Consider the following 16,369-nt stretch of genomic DNA (forward strand, 5'->3'; position numbering starts at 1 on the left):
AATTTCCAGAAGAAGGAGAACTAATTGATGGCAACTGAAGTCAGAATAATAGTTCCCTCAGAGTGGGGGTGGGACGATTGATACTGATAGAAGTTGCTTAAGGAAACAAACCTACTGGGGTTTTGGCAATGTTCTACTTTGATATAGGTGGTAGTTGCACAGGTGTGTGTGTGTGTGTGTGTGTGAGTGGGTTCAGGTGTGGTATTCAGTTGTGTCCTTAAGATTTTAATACTGTATGTATCTCACTAAATGTATTTAGTATCTCCATTCTCTTAAATACTACAGAAAAACTACTCTATGTACAATATTGTACCAAATACCTTCTTAAAAAACATTTTTTAAAGTACTCTCTACACCTAACATGGGGCTCAAACTCATGACTCTGAAATCAAGAGTCACATGCTCTACCACTGAGCCAGGCAGGCACCCCTGTACTAAATATCTTTAAAATATGTTACATACATGTAAGTAGAGAAAATAAAGATGAGAATAAAAATGTACTCAAATTTTACAGTGGAGAGGTTAAGAGCTTAAGCTCTTTGGAATCAGAATGACATGTTCAATCTAAACTTTGTCACTTATTACTTCTAGGACTTCCCAACCTCCTGTTTCTCCACCAGTAAAATGTAGATAACAATATACCTACATTATAGGACTGATGTGATGACTAAAAGAGATAATACATATAAGATTTTTGATACATAGTATGCACTATAAAACTGTTTTATATCTTATCCCTCCCCCAACACACACATATAATAGGATTATAGTTTTATTTACTGCTTTATAATTTTCTCATGGCTATTTATTTATTTATTTTTGTCTTTTTTCAGATATTGGAGAAACGTGAATTCAACTCCAGAGAGTTTGGAATTTATCCTATGGGTAGTGCAATTATCAGAGTTCTGATCAAGCCAGTGACATAATAAACAACAGTCTGGAGAAGTCTCTGCTGGAAGCAATATGCTTGGTGGACTTGGGGAAGAGGGGTACACTTGCCCAGGTGCCGCAGGACAGCTTGAGGTACAGAGGCCACTGTCACTACTTTAAGCTCCACAACACCCTGGTGAAATCTAGACTTGCAATTATTCCTCTGCTTTTTTAAAAAAAGTGCATTTTCTATTTATTTCATAAAACTATATACGGATATAGAATTCCTTTTTTTCAGATACATTCATTTATTCTTTTCTTCCACAAGTATTCTTTTTTAAAACTGAGGTATAATTGACATGTAACATTATATTAGTCTCAGATATACAACATAATGATTCATTATTTGTATATACTGTGAAATAATCACCACAATAAGTTTATTTAACATCTCATGTTTTTGAAATCTTTTACAACACACAGTCACCAAGGCATTCACAGAGAGGGCATGGTGCTCTATGCCATCATGTAAAGCGTTAAGTTTAGGTCATTTATAAACCGCCAAGTCTTCAACATAGCACTCAAACAAACGCTTTCCTCCTGAACTGCATTAATACCCAGTACACAGTGTAAACACCTAATACCACAGATGCTCCCACTTCTCCCCCAACCTACTGAATTCCTTAATATTACTTTACAATAAATCTGAGAAAACCTGGTAATAAATCTTCAGCATTCAAATACTTCCAGTGTGCTTTGGGAATAGGTTTAATCTTTCTCCAGGGCTTGAAAGATCAAAATTATTCAAGAGGTCTGTAGGGTATATGCGTGTGTGTTTAACCCATATCCTAATCTCAAATGTGGTTAAGAACCTAACTTCCAGAGTTGAACTAAAAAATCAATACCAAGCAGTGGAAGAGACAAAACTGTGTCCATAATACTGCCAGGTAACAAATGAAATCTATAAAGGATCTTTCTTTGAAAATAAAATAAAATTAAAAGTTCCAATTCCATCAGTCACAGAATGTAGAAACTGCAGTGCAATAAAAGTATATATGAGATATACTGACGGGTAAAAATGACAGAAAAACACAGAGTAGACTTTGACATATGTCTAATTACTACTCCGTTTCAGGCTAATGGTAAAAATTAGTCTTCAGATAGTTGATAACATCAGCCTGTCTCTGCTGGGTTAGTACCAAGATCTGTGGCCAAGCAAATACTTCTAACAAAATTGATTTTCCTTTTTGGCAACCAATAGGCCAGTCAATAATAATGTTGTTTAAGAAAGATTGAATCATGAGGGAGATGAACCTTTCCTTCCATTTATTATGTTTGTATTGTCTATATTTGAAAAGAGTTTTCAATAACGAAACCAAAGAAGAAATCACAAAGGGAAAGCTATTCTGAGAGCTAATCTCCAAAAGCCCTGTGACTTGGAAGCATCTAAGTAATCCAAACTAACAAAGCCGAAAGCATTCCCTTAACTGAAGCTAGATTGTGGGAATCAGGATTGTCAATAACAGAGGAAAATCGAGGCTAGGGGCAATATAAAGTAGTCATGTGAATACAAAGATGTCAAGGAAAACACTGGTTGCACATAGTCCTAACTGACTCATCCAAAAAACCTATGTGGACTTTTACTTTGCATTAAAGCTGGTGTTCTGTAAAGAGTATTCCATAAAGCCACATAAAGCAGTTTTTGAATTGTCTTATATTAACCAAACATAATACAAGACAAACAGATGAAAACCTCAGGCTATTCCTAACTTGGGAACATTTCCCTTCCAAACACCCCCTAACAATACAAACCAAGTAAAAGACATGAGCACACCAATACTTTATTGCTTTTGTTTTTTAACTTACTTAACTTAATGGTAGTGGATAAGGGAAACAAAAGATGAAAAGATGATTTATTTATTTATTGAATATAATTTATTATCAAATGAAAAGATTTAAATGTTCATAAAGAAAAATAAGTAAAAATCACGGGAAAAATTCTCAGTAAGTAGTGAAGAAATTTATCCTACCAGATATTAAAACATATTTTGAAGCTATAACCATTAAAACATCATAACACAAGTATGTAAACAAAAAACAGAGCAATGGAATCGGAAACAGCCCAGGAATACACAGAGGAAGTGAGAATATGAAAAAAGAAAAAAGGTACTTCAAATCAGTAGAGGAAAGATTATTCAACAAACATTACTGAACAAGGTTAATCATCTACACAAAAATAAAGTGATACCATCTGGACAAAAATAAAATGTGTATTACATACATGTGACAAATTAATTCTAGATGAATCAAGGAAACCATGAAATGATGAAGGTACGAGAAGGAAACATGGGGATATTTTTAATATTTATATCACAAAGTGCTCATTTTCCTTAACACATAAAAAGTTCCTATAAATTAAGAAGAAAACATCAATCCAGTGGGAAACTGAGCAAAAAATATGAACAGATGTTTCACAGAAAATGAAATACAAGTGGCTCTTGGTTAAAGGATATTAATTCATTAATTCATTAATTAATTCATTGGCCCATTTATATGGTACCAGCTAAATTATGATACATCTCTATAAAGAAATATTATGCACCCATTAAAAGGAATAAGGCATGGGATGCCTGGGTGGCTCAGTCAGTTAAGTGTATGACTCTTGATCTCATGTTTCGTGCATTGGAGCCCTGCGTTGGGCACCATACTGGCAGCGTGGAGCCTGCCTGGGATTCTTTCTCTCCCTCTCCCCCACTCATGCTCTCTCTCAACATAAATAAACTTTTATTTTATTTTATTTTATTTTATTTTATTTTGAGAGAGAGAGGGTGCAAGTGAGCAAGGGGCAGAGATAGGGAGACAGAAGCAGGGCTCATCCAAAGCAGGGCTCACCCAAAGCAGGGCTTAAGCTCACCAGATGGGGGGCTCAAGCTCACCCGATGTGGGGCTTGAACTCATGAACTCTGAGATTGTAACCTGAGCCAAAGCCCAATGCTTATTAACCAACTGAGCCACCCAGGCACCCCAATAAATAAACATTTAAAGAAAAAAAAAAGAATAAGGCAACATTATCTATATACTGATATAGAACAATCTCCAAGATAAAGAAAGCAAGTTATAGAATAGCGTGTGTGGCTTGTATCACATTGCTGCTGTACATGCTTTTATATATATATATAGCTGCTCGTCTGTGTTCTCTCACCTCAAAAATAAATAAAATTTAAAAAAAATTAGTCTTTTGCATTTTTTGACTTTTAAAAAAGTGTATTACTTAAAAATAAAGTTTATTTATTTATTTTGAGAGCGAGAAAGGGGGAGAGAGAGAGAGAGAGAGAGAGAGAGAGAGAAAGAGCATGAGTGAGTGGGGAAGGGCAGAGAGAGAGGGAGAGAGAGAGAATCCCAAGCAGGATATGCACGGAGCCCGACACGGGGCTCAATCCCATGAACCATGAGATCAAGACCTGAGCCCAAATCAAGAGTCAGATGCTCAACCAACAAAGCCACCCAGGTGCCCCAGGTATTTTTTTTTTAATACATACTACCAACTAAAAGAAAAAAAATCAATGAAATATATATATTTCAAGGCAAGATTACGGCATAAGCTATGATCTGACCTATAGCTCAAAGCTAGGGAACTGGTCCACGAACAATATACACATATCTAATGGGGAAAGAGGTATTTCTTCTGCTAAAAAAACAAGGATACCCAAAAAGCTCTGGCAAATGCTCAGGTCCTTCCTGGTACTCATGTTCTATTTTTCCAACATTTTCTTTATAAACCAATATTACTTTATTCAATAATTACTAAGCATCTACTGTATGTCAGATATTATTTGAGGCACTAGTGATACAACCAAATTGTAGTACCTGTATATGATAGTGTTGAGAATACAGACATGTAATCAACCAATTATAATACAAAGTGATTGCACTGTCATAACTTTTTGATGCGCTTCAGATCAGGGAGTTATAAGGGCGCCTGGGTGGCTCAGTCGGTTGAGCATTCGACTTCAGCTCAGGTCATGATCTCACAGTTGTCGAGTTCGAGCCCCGCATCACGCTCTGTGCTGCTGGAGCCTTCTTTGGATTCTGTGTTTCCCTGTCTCTCTGCCCCTCCCCTGCTCGCACACTCTCTCTCCCTCAAAATAAATAAACATTGGGGCGCCTGGGTGGCTCAGTCAGTTGAGCGTCCGACTTCAGCTCAGGTCATGATCTCACGGTCTGTGAGTTCGAGCCCTGTGTCAAGCTCTGTGCTGACAGCTCAGAGTCTGGAGCCTGCTTTGGATTCTGTGTCTCCCTCTCTCTCTCTGCCCCTCCCCTGCTCATGCTCTGTCTCTGTCTCTCAAAAATAAATAAACATTAAAAAAAATTAAAATAAATAAATAAATAAACATTAAAAAATTAAAAAAAAAAAAAAAAGAATCTGACTTTGGCTCAGGTCATGATCTCGCTGTTTCTAAGTTGAAGCCCCCATTGGGCTCTGCACTGACAGCTCAGAGCCTGGAGCCTGCTTCAGATTCTGTGTTTCCCTCTATCTCTCTACCCATCCCCGGCTTGTGCTGTCTCTGTCTCTGTCTCAAAAATAAATAAACATTAAAAAAAAATTTTTTTTTTTTTAAAAAGGAGCTATAAACTATTGGGAATCTCTAACTGGTTAGAGTGAAGGAAGGCTTCCTGGAGAGGTAATGTGTAAGCTGAGGCCTAGGAAGGAGAATGAAGAAGAAAGAAAACAGCATATAAAAAGACCAGGAGATGAGCAGTATATCAGGTTCTTCGAAGAAGTGGAGCTTGGCATACCAGGGAGTGTTATAAGCAAGCAGCATGCTGAGAAACAGTGGAGATGTAAGATCATGAAGGGCTTTACAGAGTATATTAAATTTAGATTTTATCTTAAAAACAAAAGTAAACAGGGGCGCCTGGGTGGCGCAGTTGGTTAAGCGTCCGACTTCAACCAGGTCACGATCTCGCGGTCCGTGAGTTCGAGCCCCGCGTCAGGCTCTGGGCTGATGGCTCAGAGCCTGGAGCCTGTTTCTGATTCTGTGTCTCCCTCTCTCTCTGCCCCTCCCCCGTTCATGCTCTGTCTCTCTCTGTCCCAAAAATAAATAAACGTTGAAAAAAAAAATTAAAAAAAAAAAAACACAAAAGTAAACAAGAAAATATCTGCAAATTAGCATTTTAGAAAGACTATCCAGACGAAAAGCTGAAAATATACTGAAGGATATCAAGATTAGAAGGAGAAATAGAGTTCAGAGCTGCTGAAATAATTTAAGAAGCCTGAACTAGAGTACAGGAAGTGTTGAAATAGAGCAGTGGGTAGTTTGGAGATAGAAGGTAGAACCTAAAGGACTTGAATGGGTGTGAAAATTGAGAGAAGAATCAAGGATGATTCCTAGAAAACTGGTTGGATGATGGTGCCAATTACGGTGAGGGGTAGCGGCAGTTGTTGAGAGACAGTAGGGTTCAGTGTAAGATGATGTGACTTGGAAGTGTCTGAAGGATAGCTAAGAAGAGTTCTATGTTTTTGGATCTACTGACTAAGATCTGAGTTGGTGATAAAGATTTCTTCTATTCTCTATGAAATGAGAGGTAATCTGAGAATGAAAAGGACCATAAGACTTTTCAGGCAAAATTAAAGATGCATACCATGATTTATGATAATATCAGGGTTGTATACTTTTTTTTTTCCTTCCTAGCTTTGCCCAGAGACTAGGTGTATACGTGCAAAAGGCAGGTAACTGGATTAATCAGAATTAGGCTTTTTCCAGGTGGCTGTAACAGTGGAAATAGAGGGAATGGAGATGAGGCTGAGGATAATAGCATGAGAATGGGAGAAGATGAAATGGGAGAAGGTGGATTAGCAGAGAAACTAAAGATATCTTCCAGGTGAAGTAAGAGATTTAGATGAAATGGAGAGTGTGGTCAGAACTAAAAATTTCAGATTTAATTAAAAGAGCCAGGACGGAGTGCATGAGGCCTAGGGAGTTGGACCAAAATGGATATATATGGCAACAAATGTTACATAAAGAAAAGCATTTTATATCTAACACACTAAATTAAAAAGCAAACACCTAGAACAAAACAAGGATACCCACTTCTATCCACACAGTACTAGGACACAGTACTAGAAGGCCTGGTCAGATCAACTAAGCAAGAAAAATAAAGGAATCCTGAGGTGCCTGGCTGACTCAGTCATTAGAGCGCAAGACTCCTGATTTTGGGGTTGTGAGTTTGAGTTCACGTTGGGTGTAGAGATTACTTAAAAAAAAAAAAAAAAGAAAAGGAATGTCAACTGTAAAAGAAGAAGTAAAATGATCTCTATTCATAGACAACATGATCTTATATGTAAAAAACCCTAAAGATCCCACAAAAATCTGTAAGAACTAATAAATGAATTCAGCATTATTATAGGATACAAAACAAACATGCAAAAATCAATTGCGTTTCTGAACACTAACAATGAACAATCCAAAAAGGAAATTTAGAAAACAGTTTCATTTACAATAGCATCAAAAAAGAAAAAGAAATTTAGGAATAAACTTTACCAAGGAGGTGAAAGAGATATACACTGAAAGCCACAAAATGCTGCCTAAAGAAATTCGAGACACCAATAGATGGAAAAACATCTCACAGATTGGTAGACTTAACATCAAAATGTCAATACTCCCCAAAGTGATCTACAGATTCAACGTAATCCTTATGACAATCCCAATGACATTTTCTTGCAGACAAAAAAAAAAAAAAAAATCATCCTATCAAGCAACCCAGAATAGCCAAACAGTCTTGAAAAGGAAAAACAAGGGGTACCTGGGTGGCTCAGTTAAGCATCCAACTCTTGATTTGGGCTCAGGTCACGGTCTCATGGTTCAGTTCATGGTATTAGGCTACGCACTGTTAGCACAGAGCCTGCTTGGGATTCTATCTCTCTTCCCGCCCCTCCCTTGCTCATACATGGGCACGTGTACCCTCTCGCAAAATAAATACACTTAAAAAAAAAAAAGAAAATACACTTAAAAAAAAAGTTGGAGGTCTCATACTTCCTGATTTCAAATTTTACTACAAAGCTACAGTAAATCAAACAAGTGTGGTAATGGCATAAAGACAGAAATATAGACCAACAGAATAGAATAGAAAGCCCAAAACCTTACAGATATGATCAAATTACTTTTGACAAGGGTTCCAAGACTATTCGATGGGGAAAAGACATTTCAACAAATGGTGTTGAGAAAACGGACTTTCCACATGCAAAAAAAAAGAAACTGGACCCCTATTTTATACCACATACAAAAACTAACTCAAAGTGGGTCAAAGACCTAAACATATGGGCTGAAATTACAAAACTCTTAAAGAAAACATAGGCAAAGAGCTTCAAAGCATTGAATTTGGCAATGATTTCTTGGATATGACACCAAAAGCATAGGCAATAAAAGAGAAAGGTGGCCTTCATCAAATTTAAAACTGTTGTCCATCAAAGGACCCTACCAATAGAGTGGAAGACAATTCACAGAATGGGAGAAAGTATTTGCAAATCATTTATCTGACAAGGGACTGACATCCAGAATATATAAAGAATTCTTACAGCTTAACAATAAAAACACAAACAACTCAATTTAAAAATGGGCAAAGGACATAAACAAAGTGATATACGAATGGTCAATAATCACATGAAAAGATGTTCAACATCACCAGTCATTAGGGAAGTGCATATCAAAACCACAATGAGATACCACTTCTCACTCATTACGATGCCTATTATCAAAAATACAAAAAATAACAAGTGTTGGTAAAGATGTGAAGAAATTGGGACACTTATGCATGGCTGATACATAATGGTGCGGCCACTGTGTAAGATGGTATGGTGATTCCTCAAAATATTCAATAAGGAAGTATCTCATGACCCGGCAATTCCAATTCTGGGTATATACTCAAGACACACAAAGGTAAGGACTCAAATTTGCTACCTATGTTCATAGCTTATTAATCACAATAGTCAAAAGAATAAAGAAACTCAATGTTGTAGATGAATATTTGGATAAGCAAAATGTGGTATATATGTATAATGACATAGTATTTAGTTTTAAAAAGAAAGGAAGTTTTGACACATGCTACCAACATGGATGATCCTTGAAAATATTAAGTGAAATAAGTCAGTCACAAAAGGACAAATATTATATAATTCCACTTATATAAGGTACTTAAATAGTCAAATTCATGAAGGTAGAAAGTAGAATGGTAGTTGCTAGGAGCTGGGGGTATGGGGAGTTAGCTATGAATTCAGAGTTTCAGTTGGGGAAGAAGAAAAGTTCTGGAGATGGATGGTAGTGATGGTTGGACAATGTGGATGTACTTAATGCCACAGAACTGCACACTTAAAAATGGTTAAAATGGTAAATTTTATGTTATGCACATTTAAAACAATAAAAACAAATAAGAAAGAAAACAGGAGGACAAATCTTAATGACCTTATACTTGGCAATGGTTTCCTAAGTATGACACCAAAAGCACAACCAACAAAAAGAAAGAATAGAAAAAAAAGAAAAAGAAAAAAAAACTGAAAACAAGATTCAAAACCTGTGCACCAAGTGACACTATCAAAAAGTGAACAGATAACCCACAGAAAGGGAGAAGGTATCTGCAAATCATGTATCTGACAGTGGTCTACTATCCAGAATATATAAAACACTCCTACATCTTAACAAAAAGACAAGCAACTCAATTTTAAAAATGGTGAAAGGTTTGAACAGACATTCCTCCAAAGGAAATACAGAAATTGTTAACAAGTATATGAAAAGATATTAACATCATTAGTTGTTAAGGAAATGCAAATCAAAATCAAGCACAATGAGATATCACTTCACTCCACTAGGATGGCTGTTAAAAAAAGAACATAACAAGTACTGGCAAAGCAGTGGAGAAATTAGAACCCCAATGCATTGCTGGTGGGAATGTAAAATGGTGCAATTTCTGTAGAGAACAGTTTGTAGAGGTTCCTCAAAAACATCAAATTACCATACAACTCTGAAATTCTACTCTTAGGTACAGAATCGAAAGAACTGAAAACAAGCGTTCAAACAAAAACACACGCATTAATTGTTCATATCAATTGTTCATGCCAAAAAAAATGGAAATGATCCAACTTTTCATCAACTGATGATGAGATAAACAAAATGTGGTATTATCCATATGATGGTATAACACTTAGCCATAAAAAATGAAGTACTGTCACATGCTACATGGATAAACCTCGAAAACATTATGCTAAGTGAAAGAAGCCAGACACAAAGGCTACATATTTTATGATTCCATTTACATGAAATATCCAGAATAGGCAAATCCATTGAAACAGAAAGATTAGCTATTGGCAAGATCTGTGAAGAGGGGGAAATAGGGAGTGATTGTTTAATAAGTACAAGGTTTCTTTTTGGGGTGATGAAAATGTGAAACAAGAAAGTAGTGACGGTCACACAACACTGTTAAGTGTATGAATGTTAATAAATTGTACACTTTAAAGTGGTTAATATGGTGAATTTTATGTTGTGCGGGTTTTACCTCAATTTTTTAAAAAACTCCCTCATCATCACTCTTACCTGGCAGTTAATATCAGCTCTATATTGTAGCAAGACTGTGACTAGTTCTTTATGTCCTCGATCACATGCCCAATGGAGTAGAGTTCTGCCCTAAAAACACAAAAATTGAGATAAATGAATTTCTTAATCCAGTTATGAGGCCATGTAAAATACCTTTTTTTTTGGTTGAGAATTGTATTTTTATTTATTTTATCTTACTTGAGTAATGTTACACACAATGTTACATTAGTTTCAGGTGTACACCATAGTGATTCAACTTCTCTATATGTTATGCTATGCTCACCACAAGCATAGCTACCATCTGTCACCATGCAATGTTATTACAAGATCACTGACTATATTCCCTATGCTGTGCCTTTAATTCCTGTGATTTACTGATTCCATAACTAAAAGTCTGTATATCCCACTCCCCTTCACCCATTTTTCCTATAACCCCACCCCCTTCCTTCTGAGAGCCATGAGTTTGTTCTCTATATTTATAGGTCTGAGTCTGCTTTTTGTTTATTCATTTGTTTTTAGATTCCACATGAGTGAAATCGTATGATATTTGTCTTTATTAGTCTGATCTATTTCACTTAGCATAATACCCTCTAGGTCCATCCATATTGTCTTGCCAAATGGCAAGATCTCATCCTTTTTTACAAGAGCTTAATTCCTGTGTGTGTGTGTGTGTACATATAGATATACCACACCTTCTTTATCCATTCATCTATCAATGGACACTTAGGATGCTTCCATATCTTCGCTATTGTACATAATTCTGCAATAAACATAGGGGTGCATATATCTTTTCAAAGTAGTGTTTTCATTTTCTTTGAGTAAATACCTAGTAGAGAAATGACTGGATAATACAGTATTTCTATTTTTAAGTTTCTGAGCCTCCATACTGTTTTTCACAGTAGCTGCATCAATTTATATTCCACCAACAACGCAGGAGGGTTGCTTTTCCTCCACATCCTCAATAGCACTTATTTTTGCTTGTTTTTTATTTTAGCCACTCTGTCAGGTGTAAGGTGATATCTCATTGCAGTTTTAATTTGATTTTCCCTGATGATTACTAATGTTGACCATCTTTTCATGTGTCTATTGGCCATCTATATGTCTTTGGGAAAACGTTTATTCAGGTCCTCTGCTCACTTTTTAATTGGGTTGTTTATTTTTTTTAGTGTTCAGGCATATGAGTTCTTTATATATTTTGGATATTAACCCCTCATTGGATATATCACTTGGAAATATCTTTTCCCATTCAGTAGGTTGCCTTTTTGTTTTGCTTTGCTATGCATAGCTTTTTATTTTGCTATAGTCCCAATAGTTTATCTTTGCTTTTGTTTCCGTTGTCTTAGGAGACTTATCTAGAAAAATGTTGCTATGGTTGATGTCAGTGAAATTACTGCCTGTGTTCTCTTCTAGGATTTTTAAGATTTCAGGTCTTACATTTAGGTCTTTAATCAATTTTGAGCTTAATTTTGTGGATGGTGTAAGAAAATGGTATAGTTTCATTCTTTCATATGTAGCTGTCTACTCTTCTCAGCACCATTTACTGAAGAGACTATCTTTGCCCTATTGTATATTTTTGTCTTTATCATAGATTGACCATAAGAGCATGGGTTTATATTTGAGCTGTTTCATTGATCTATGTGTCTATTTTGTACCAATACCATACTGTTTTGAATACTACAGCTATGTAGTATATCTTGAAATCTAAAATTATGATACCTACAGCTTTTTCTTTCTCACAATTGCTTTGGTTATTTGGGCTCTTGTGTGGTTCCATCCAAATTTTAGGATTATTTGTTCTCATTCTGTGAATAATATTGTTGGTATTTTGATAGGGATTGCACTGAATCTGTAGATTGCTTTGGGTTGTATGAACATTTTAACAATATTGATTCTTCCAATCCATGAGCAGAAGATAGCTTTCCATTTGTTTGTGTTGTCTTCAATTTCTTTCATTAATGTTTTACAGTTTTTAGAGTACAGGTCTTTTTTTTTTTTTTTAATTTTTTTTAACGTTTATTTATTTTTTTGGGACAGAGAGAGACAGAGCATGAACGGGGGAGGGGCAGAGAGAGAGGGAGACACAGAATCGGAAACAGGCTCCAGGCTCTGAGCCATCAGCCCAGAGCCCGACGCGGGGCTCGAACTCACGGACCGCGAGATCGTGACCTGGCTGAAGTCGGGCGCTTAACCGACTGCGCCACCCAGGCGCCCCAGAGTACAGGTCTTTTATCTCCTTAGTTAAGTTTATTCCTAGGTATTTTATTATTTTTGGTGTAATTGTAAATGAAATTATTTCTTAATTTCTCTGTTACTTTGTTATTTATTAGTATACAGAAACGCTATTGATTTCTGGAGATTAATTTTATATCTTGTAACTTCACTGAATTCATTTATCAGTTCTAATGGTTTTTATGGTGGAACCTTTAGGGTTTTCTATGCAGAGTATCATCTCATCTGCAAATAGTGACAGTTTAACTTCTTCCTTACCAATATGGATGCCTTTTATTTCTTTTTCTTGTCTGAAAAGAAATCCTACCATGGCTAGGATTTCTAGTACTATGTTGAATAAAGTGGTGAGAGTGGATATCCTTGTCTTGTTCCTGATCTTAGAGGAAAACTCTGTTTTTCACCACTGAGTATCATGTTAGCTGTCAGTTTTTCATACATGCCTTTTCTTATGTTGAGGTATTTTCTCCCTAAACCCACTTTGCTGAGTTTCTGTCATGAACAGACGTTAAATTTTGTCAAATGCTTTTTCTGCATCTATTAAGATGATATGATTTCATCCTTCATTTTGTTGATGTGGTATCATGTTGATTAATTTATGAATCCTGAACCATCCTTGAATCCCCAAAATAAATCCCACTTGATCGTGGTGAATGATCCTTTTAATGTATTATGAATGTGGTTGCTAATATTTCGCTGAGGATTTTTGCACCTGTGTTCATCATGAAGATTGAACCATAGTTTTCTTTTTTGGTGGCATCTTTGTCTAATTTTGGTGTCAGGATAGCACTGGCCTCGTAGAATATATTAAAGTTTTCTTTCCCCTTTATTTTTTGGAATAGTTTAAGGACAATAAGAATTAACTCTTTAAATGTTTGACAGAATTCGCCTATGGATCTATCTGGTCCTGCACTTTATTTTTTTCATAGTTTTTGATCACCAATTTGCTAGAGTTTCAGATTTTCTATTTCTTCCTGATTTAATTTTGGAAGAGTGTATGTCTATAGGAATTTATCCACTTTCTCTAGGTTGGCCAATTTGTTGGCATATAATTTTTCATAGCAGTCTCTTAAAATCATTTGTATTTTTGTAGTGTCAATTGTCACTTCTCTTTCATTTCTCACTTTATTTATTTGGGTCTTTTTATTTATTAATTTTTCTTAAGGAGTCTGGATAAGTGTTTATCAATTTTACTTATCTTTTCAAAGAACCTCCTCCTGGTTTCATTGTGTTTTTCTTGTTTTCTTTTCTTTTTTTTTAGTCTTTAGGTCATCAGGTCATTTCTTTCTGCTCTGCTCTTTATTATTTCCTTTCTTCTATTCACTTTAGGCTTTGTTCTTCTTTTTCTAGTTCTTTCAGGTGTATGGTTAGATTGTTTATTTGAGCTTTTTCTTGTTTCTTGAGGCAGGCCTTTATTGCTATATATGTCCTTCTCAGAACTGTTTTTGCTGCATCCAAAAGATTTTGGACCTTTGTGTTTTCATTTTCATTTGTCTCCATGTATTTTTTTTTCTTGACTTCGTTGACACTTTGGCTGTTTAGTATTATGTTGTTTAGACTCCACGTGTTTGTGTTTTTTCCAGTTTTTTTCTTGTAACTGATGTCTAGTTTCATACTATTGTTGATGAGAAAAACGCATGGTGTGACTACAATGTTCTTAAGTTAATTGAGACTTGTTTTGTGGCTTGACACAGGATCTGTTCTAGAGAATATCCCATGTGCACTTGAAAAAATGTACATTCTGTTGTTTTTGGATGGAATGTTCTGTATACATCTATTATAGCCATCTGGTATACTGTGTCATTCAAATATACTGCTTCTTTATTGATTTTCTGCCTAAAACTATCCATTGATGTAAAGGGGGTATTAAATTTCCTACTATTACTGTATTACCATCAATTTCTCTCTTCATGTCCATTAGCATTTGCTTTATGTATTTAGGTGCTCCAATGTTAGGTGCATAGATATTTACAATTCTTATATCTTCTTATTGGATTGATCCCTTTATCATTATGTAATGATGCTCTTCTATGTTCCATTAGTCTTTGTTTTAAAATCTATTTTGTCTGATAGAAGTATTGCTATCCCAGCTTGCTTTTTGCTTCCATTTGAATGGTAAATGTTTTCCCATCTTTTCACTTTCAGTCTGTATGTATCTTTAGATCAGAGGTGAGTTTCTTATAGGCAGCATATAGATCGGTCTTTTTTTAATTTCTTTTAATGTTTGTTTATTTTTGAGAAAGAGAGAGACAGAGCACGAGCAGGGGAGGGGCAGAAAGAGAGAGACACACACAGAATCCGAAGCAGGCTCTAGGTTCTGAGCTGTCAGCACAGAGCCTGACATGGGGCTTGAACTCACGAACCGTGAGATTATGACCTGAGCTGAAGTCAGACGCTTCAAGGACTGAGCCACCCAGGCGCACCAGATGGGCCTTGTTTTTTATCCATCTTGTCACCCTGTGTCTTTCAAATGGAGCATTTAGGCCATTAAAGTAATTATTGATAGGTATGTACTAAAAGATACAATGTCTTAAGAAAGACAAAGTAATATGTAAAACTGTAGGTTGATTATCCTAAGCATGCTTGATATAAAATGTTCTATGGAAAGAAGGTAGACTTTTCTAAATTAATTGGAACTCCTGAGTTGTACTCTGGAATCCATTATGCACTAGCCCAATGACTTACTTCAGCCTGATCCATTTCCTCACCTATGAAGTGAAGAAAAGGATACTACTAAAACAGTAACACCAATAGTATTTGTTGAATGAATGAGCTATAAGATAATGCCTTATTAATTTTAAAGTAGTTTACACATGTAAAGAATAGTTTTCTTGAATTATTATGGTTACTTCTTCTGGTGAAAGAAACCTTGTGGATAAAATATGAATACTTAAATGTAGGTAGAAATCATAATCAGTATACCTAAATTTACCCAAATATATTCCTTAAAATGCAAGAAAATTTAATCAGTTTGAAACTAAGCATTGCTCATTAATATCCCAAATTTCGCTCTGAAATATCTAAAAAAACACTAACACAGTCTGCTAGTGCCTATCTTCAAATGTTGCACTTGCAAAACAGAATAGATGATAAACTGTTAGGAGACCAAGTACTAAATATGAAACATTAGTTTTAATCATTGTCTACCTAAGACTCACAGTCACTATCAACAGGTTAATTCTATTCTCCACGGTCAGAAAATCTTGATTTAGTTAATTAAAGAAGCTCACTTGGTCTAAAGAATAAAAAAACTCCTAGAAGCTAAGGGCTTTTCTGAAGAAATGAGTGATGCATAGTTTAACACTATTCTTTGAGGGTGGTAGTGATGTCATTTTTAAAGAATGGAATGTTTTTCTACATTAAGTAGAAATCTCTATGTCATTTTAGAAAAGATTTAAGAAGATGTAAGTTGGGACAAAGATGGTTTTAAAAGTAAAAACCACCTTTCAAGAAAGCTTTTCTAAACCCACTTTTTACTCTTTGTCGTTCAGACTCTGTTCAAGGACCTAGTAGTTCAACTAATTAAACCAGGTCTATTCTTGAAACAAACAAACAAAACAAAGCCAACTTCTTCCCTACAAATTATCCTTCTTTTTTTCTTTCATTTACTCAATTTGTTTATATTTACTTGTGAGTATGTTTTCCTATAGGCTTACACAAAATCCAAAGAGGCAGGAAAGAAGAAAATT

General features: G+C 35.5%; 1 protein-coding gene across 9 annotated transcripts in view; it reads right to left on the reverse strand.

The window, feature by feature from the left end:
• Positions 1-16,369, reverse strand: part of ACBD6 (acyl-CoA binding domain containing 6) — a 215,283-nt gene that overhangs the window by 98,935 nt on the left and 99,979 nt on the right. For all 9 annotated transcript variants that reach the window (XM_086693804.1, XM_086693810.1, XM_086693811.1 and 6 more), the window contains one exon: positions 10,455-10,544. In XM_086693804.1, the coding sequence (XP_086549930.1) occupies positions 10,455-10,544 (90 nt within the window). The remainder of the gene's footprint in view (positions 1-10,454; positions 10,545-16,369) is intronic.

The sequence above is a fragment of the Puma concolor genome, chromosome E4, assembly GCF_028749965.1.
Source record: "Puma concolor isolate L17-30 chromosome E4, mPumCon1.1.hap2, whole genome shotgun sequence".
NCBI classification, from domain to species: Eukaryota; Metazoa; Chordata; class Mammalia; order Carnivora; family Felidae; genus Puma; species Puma concolor.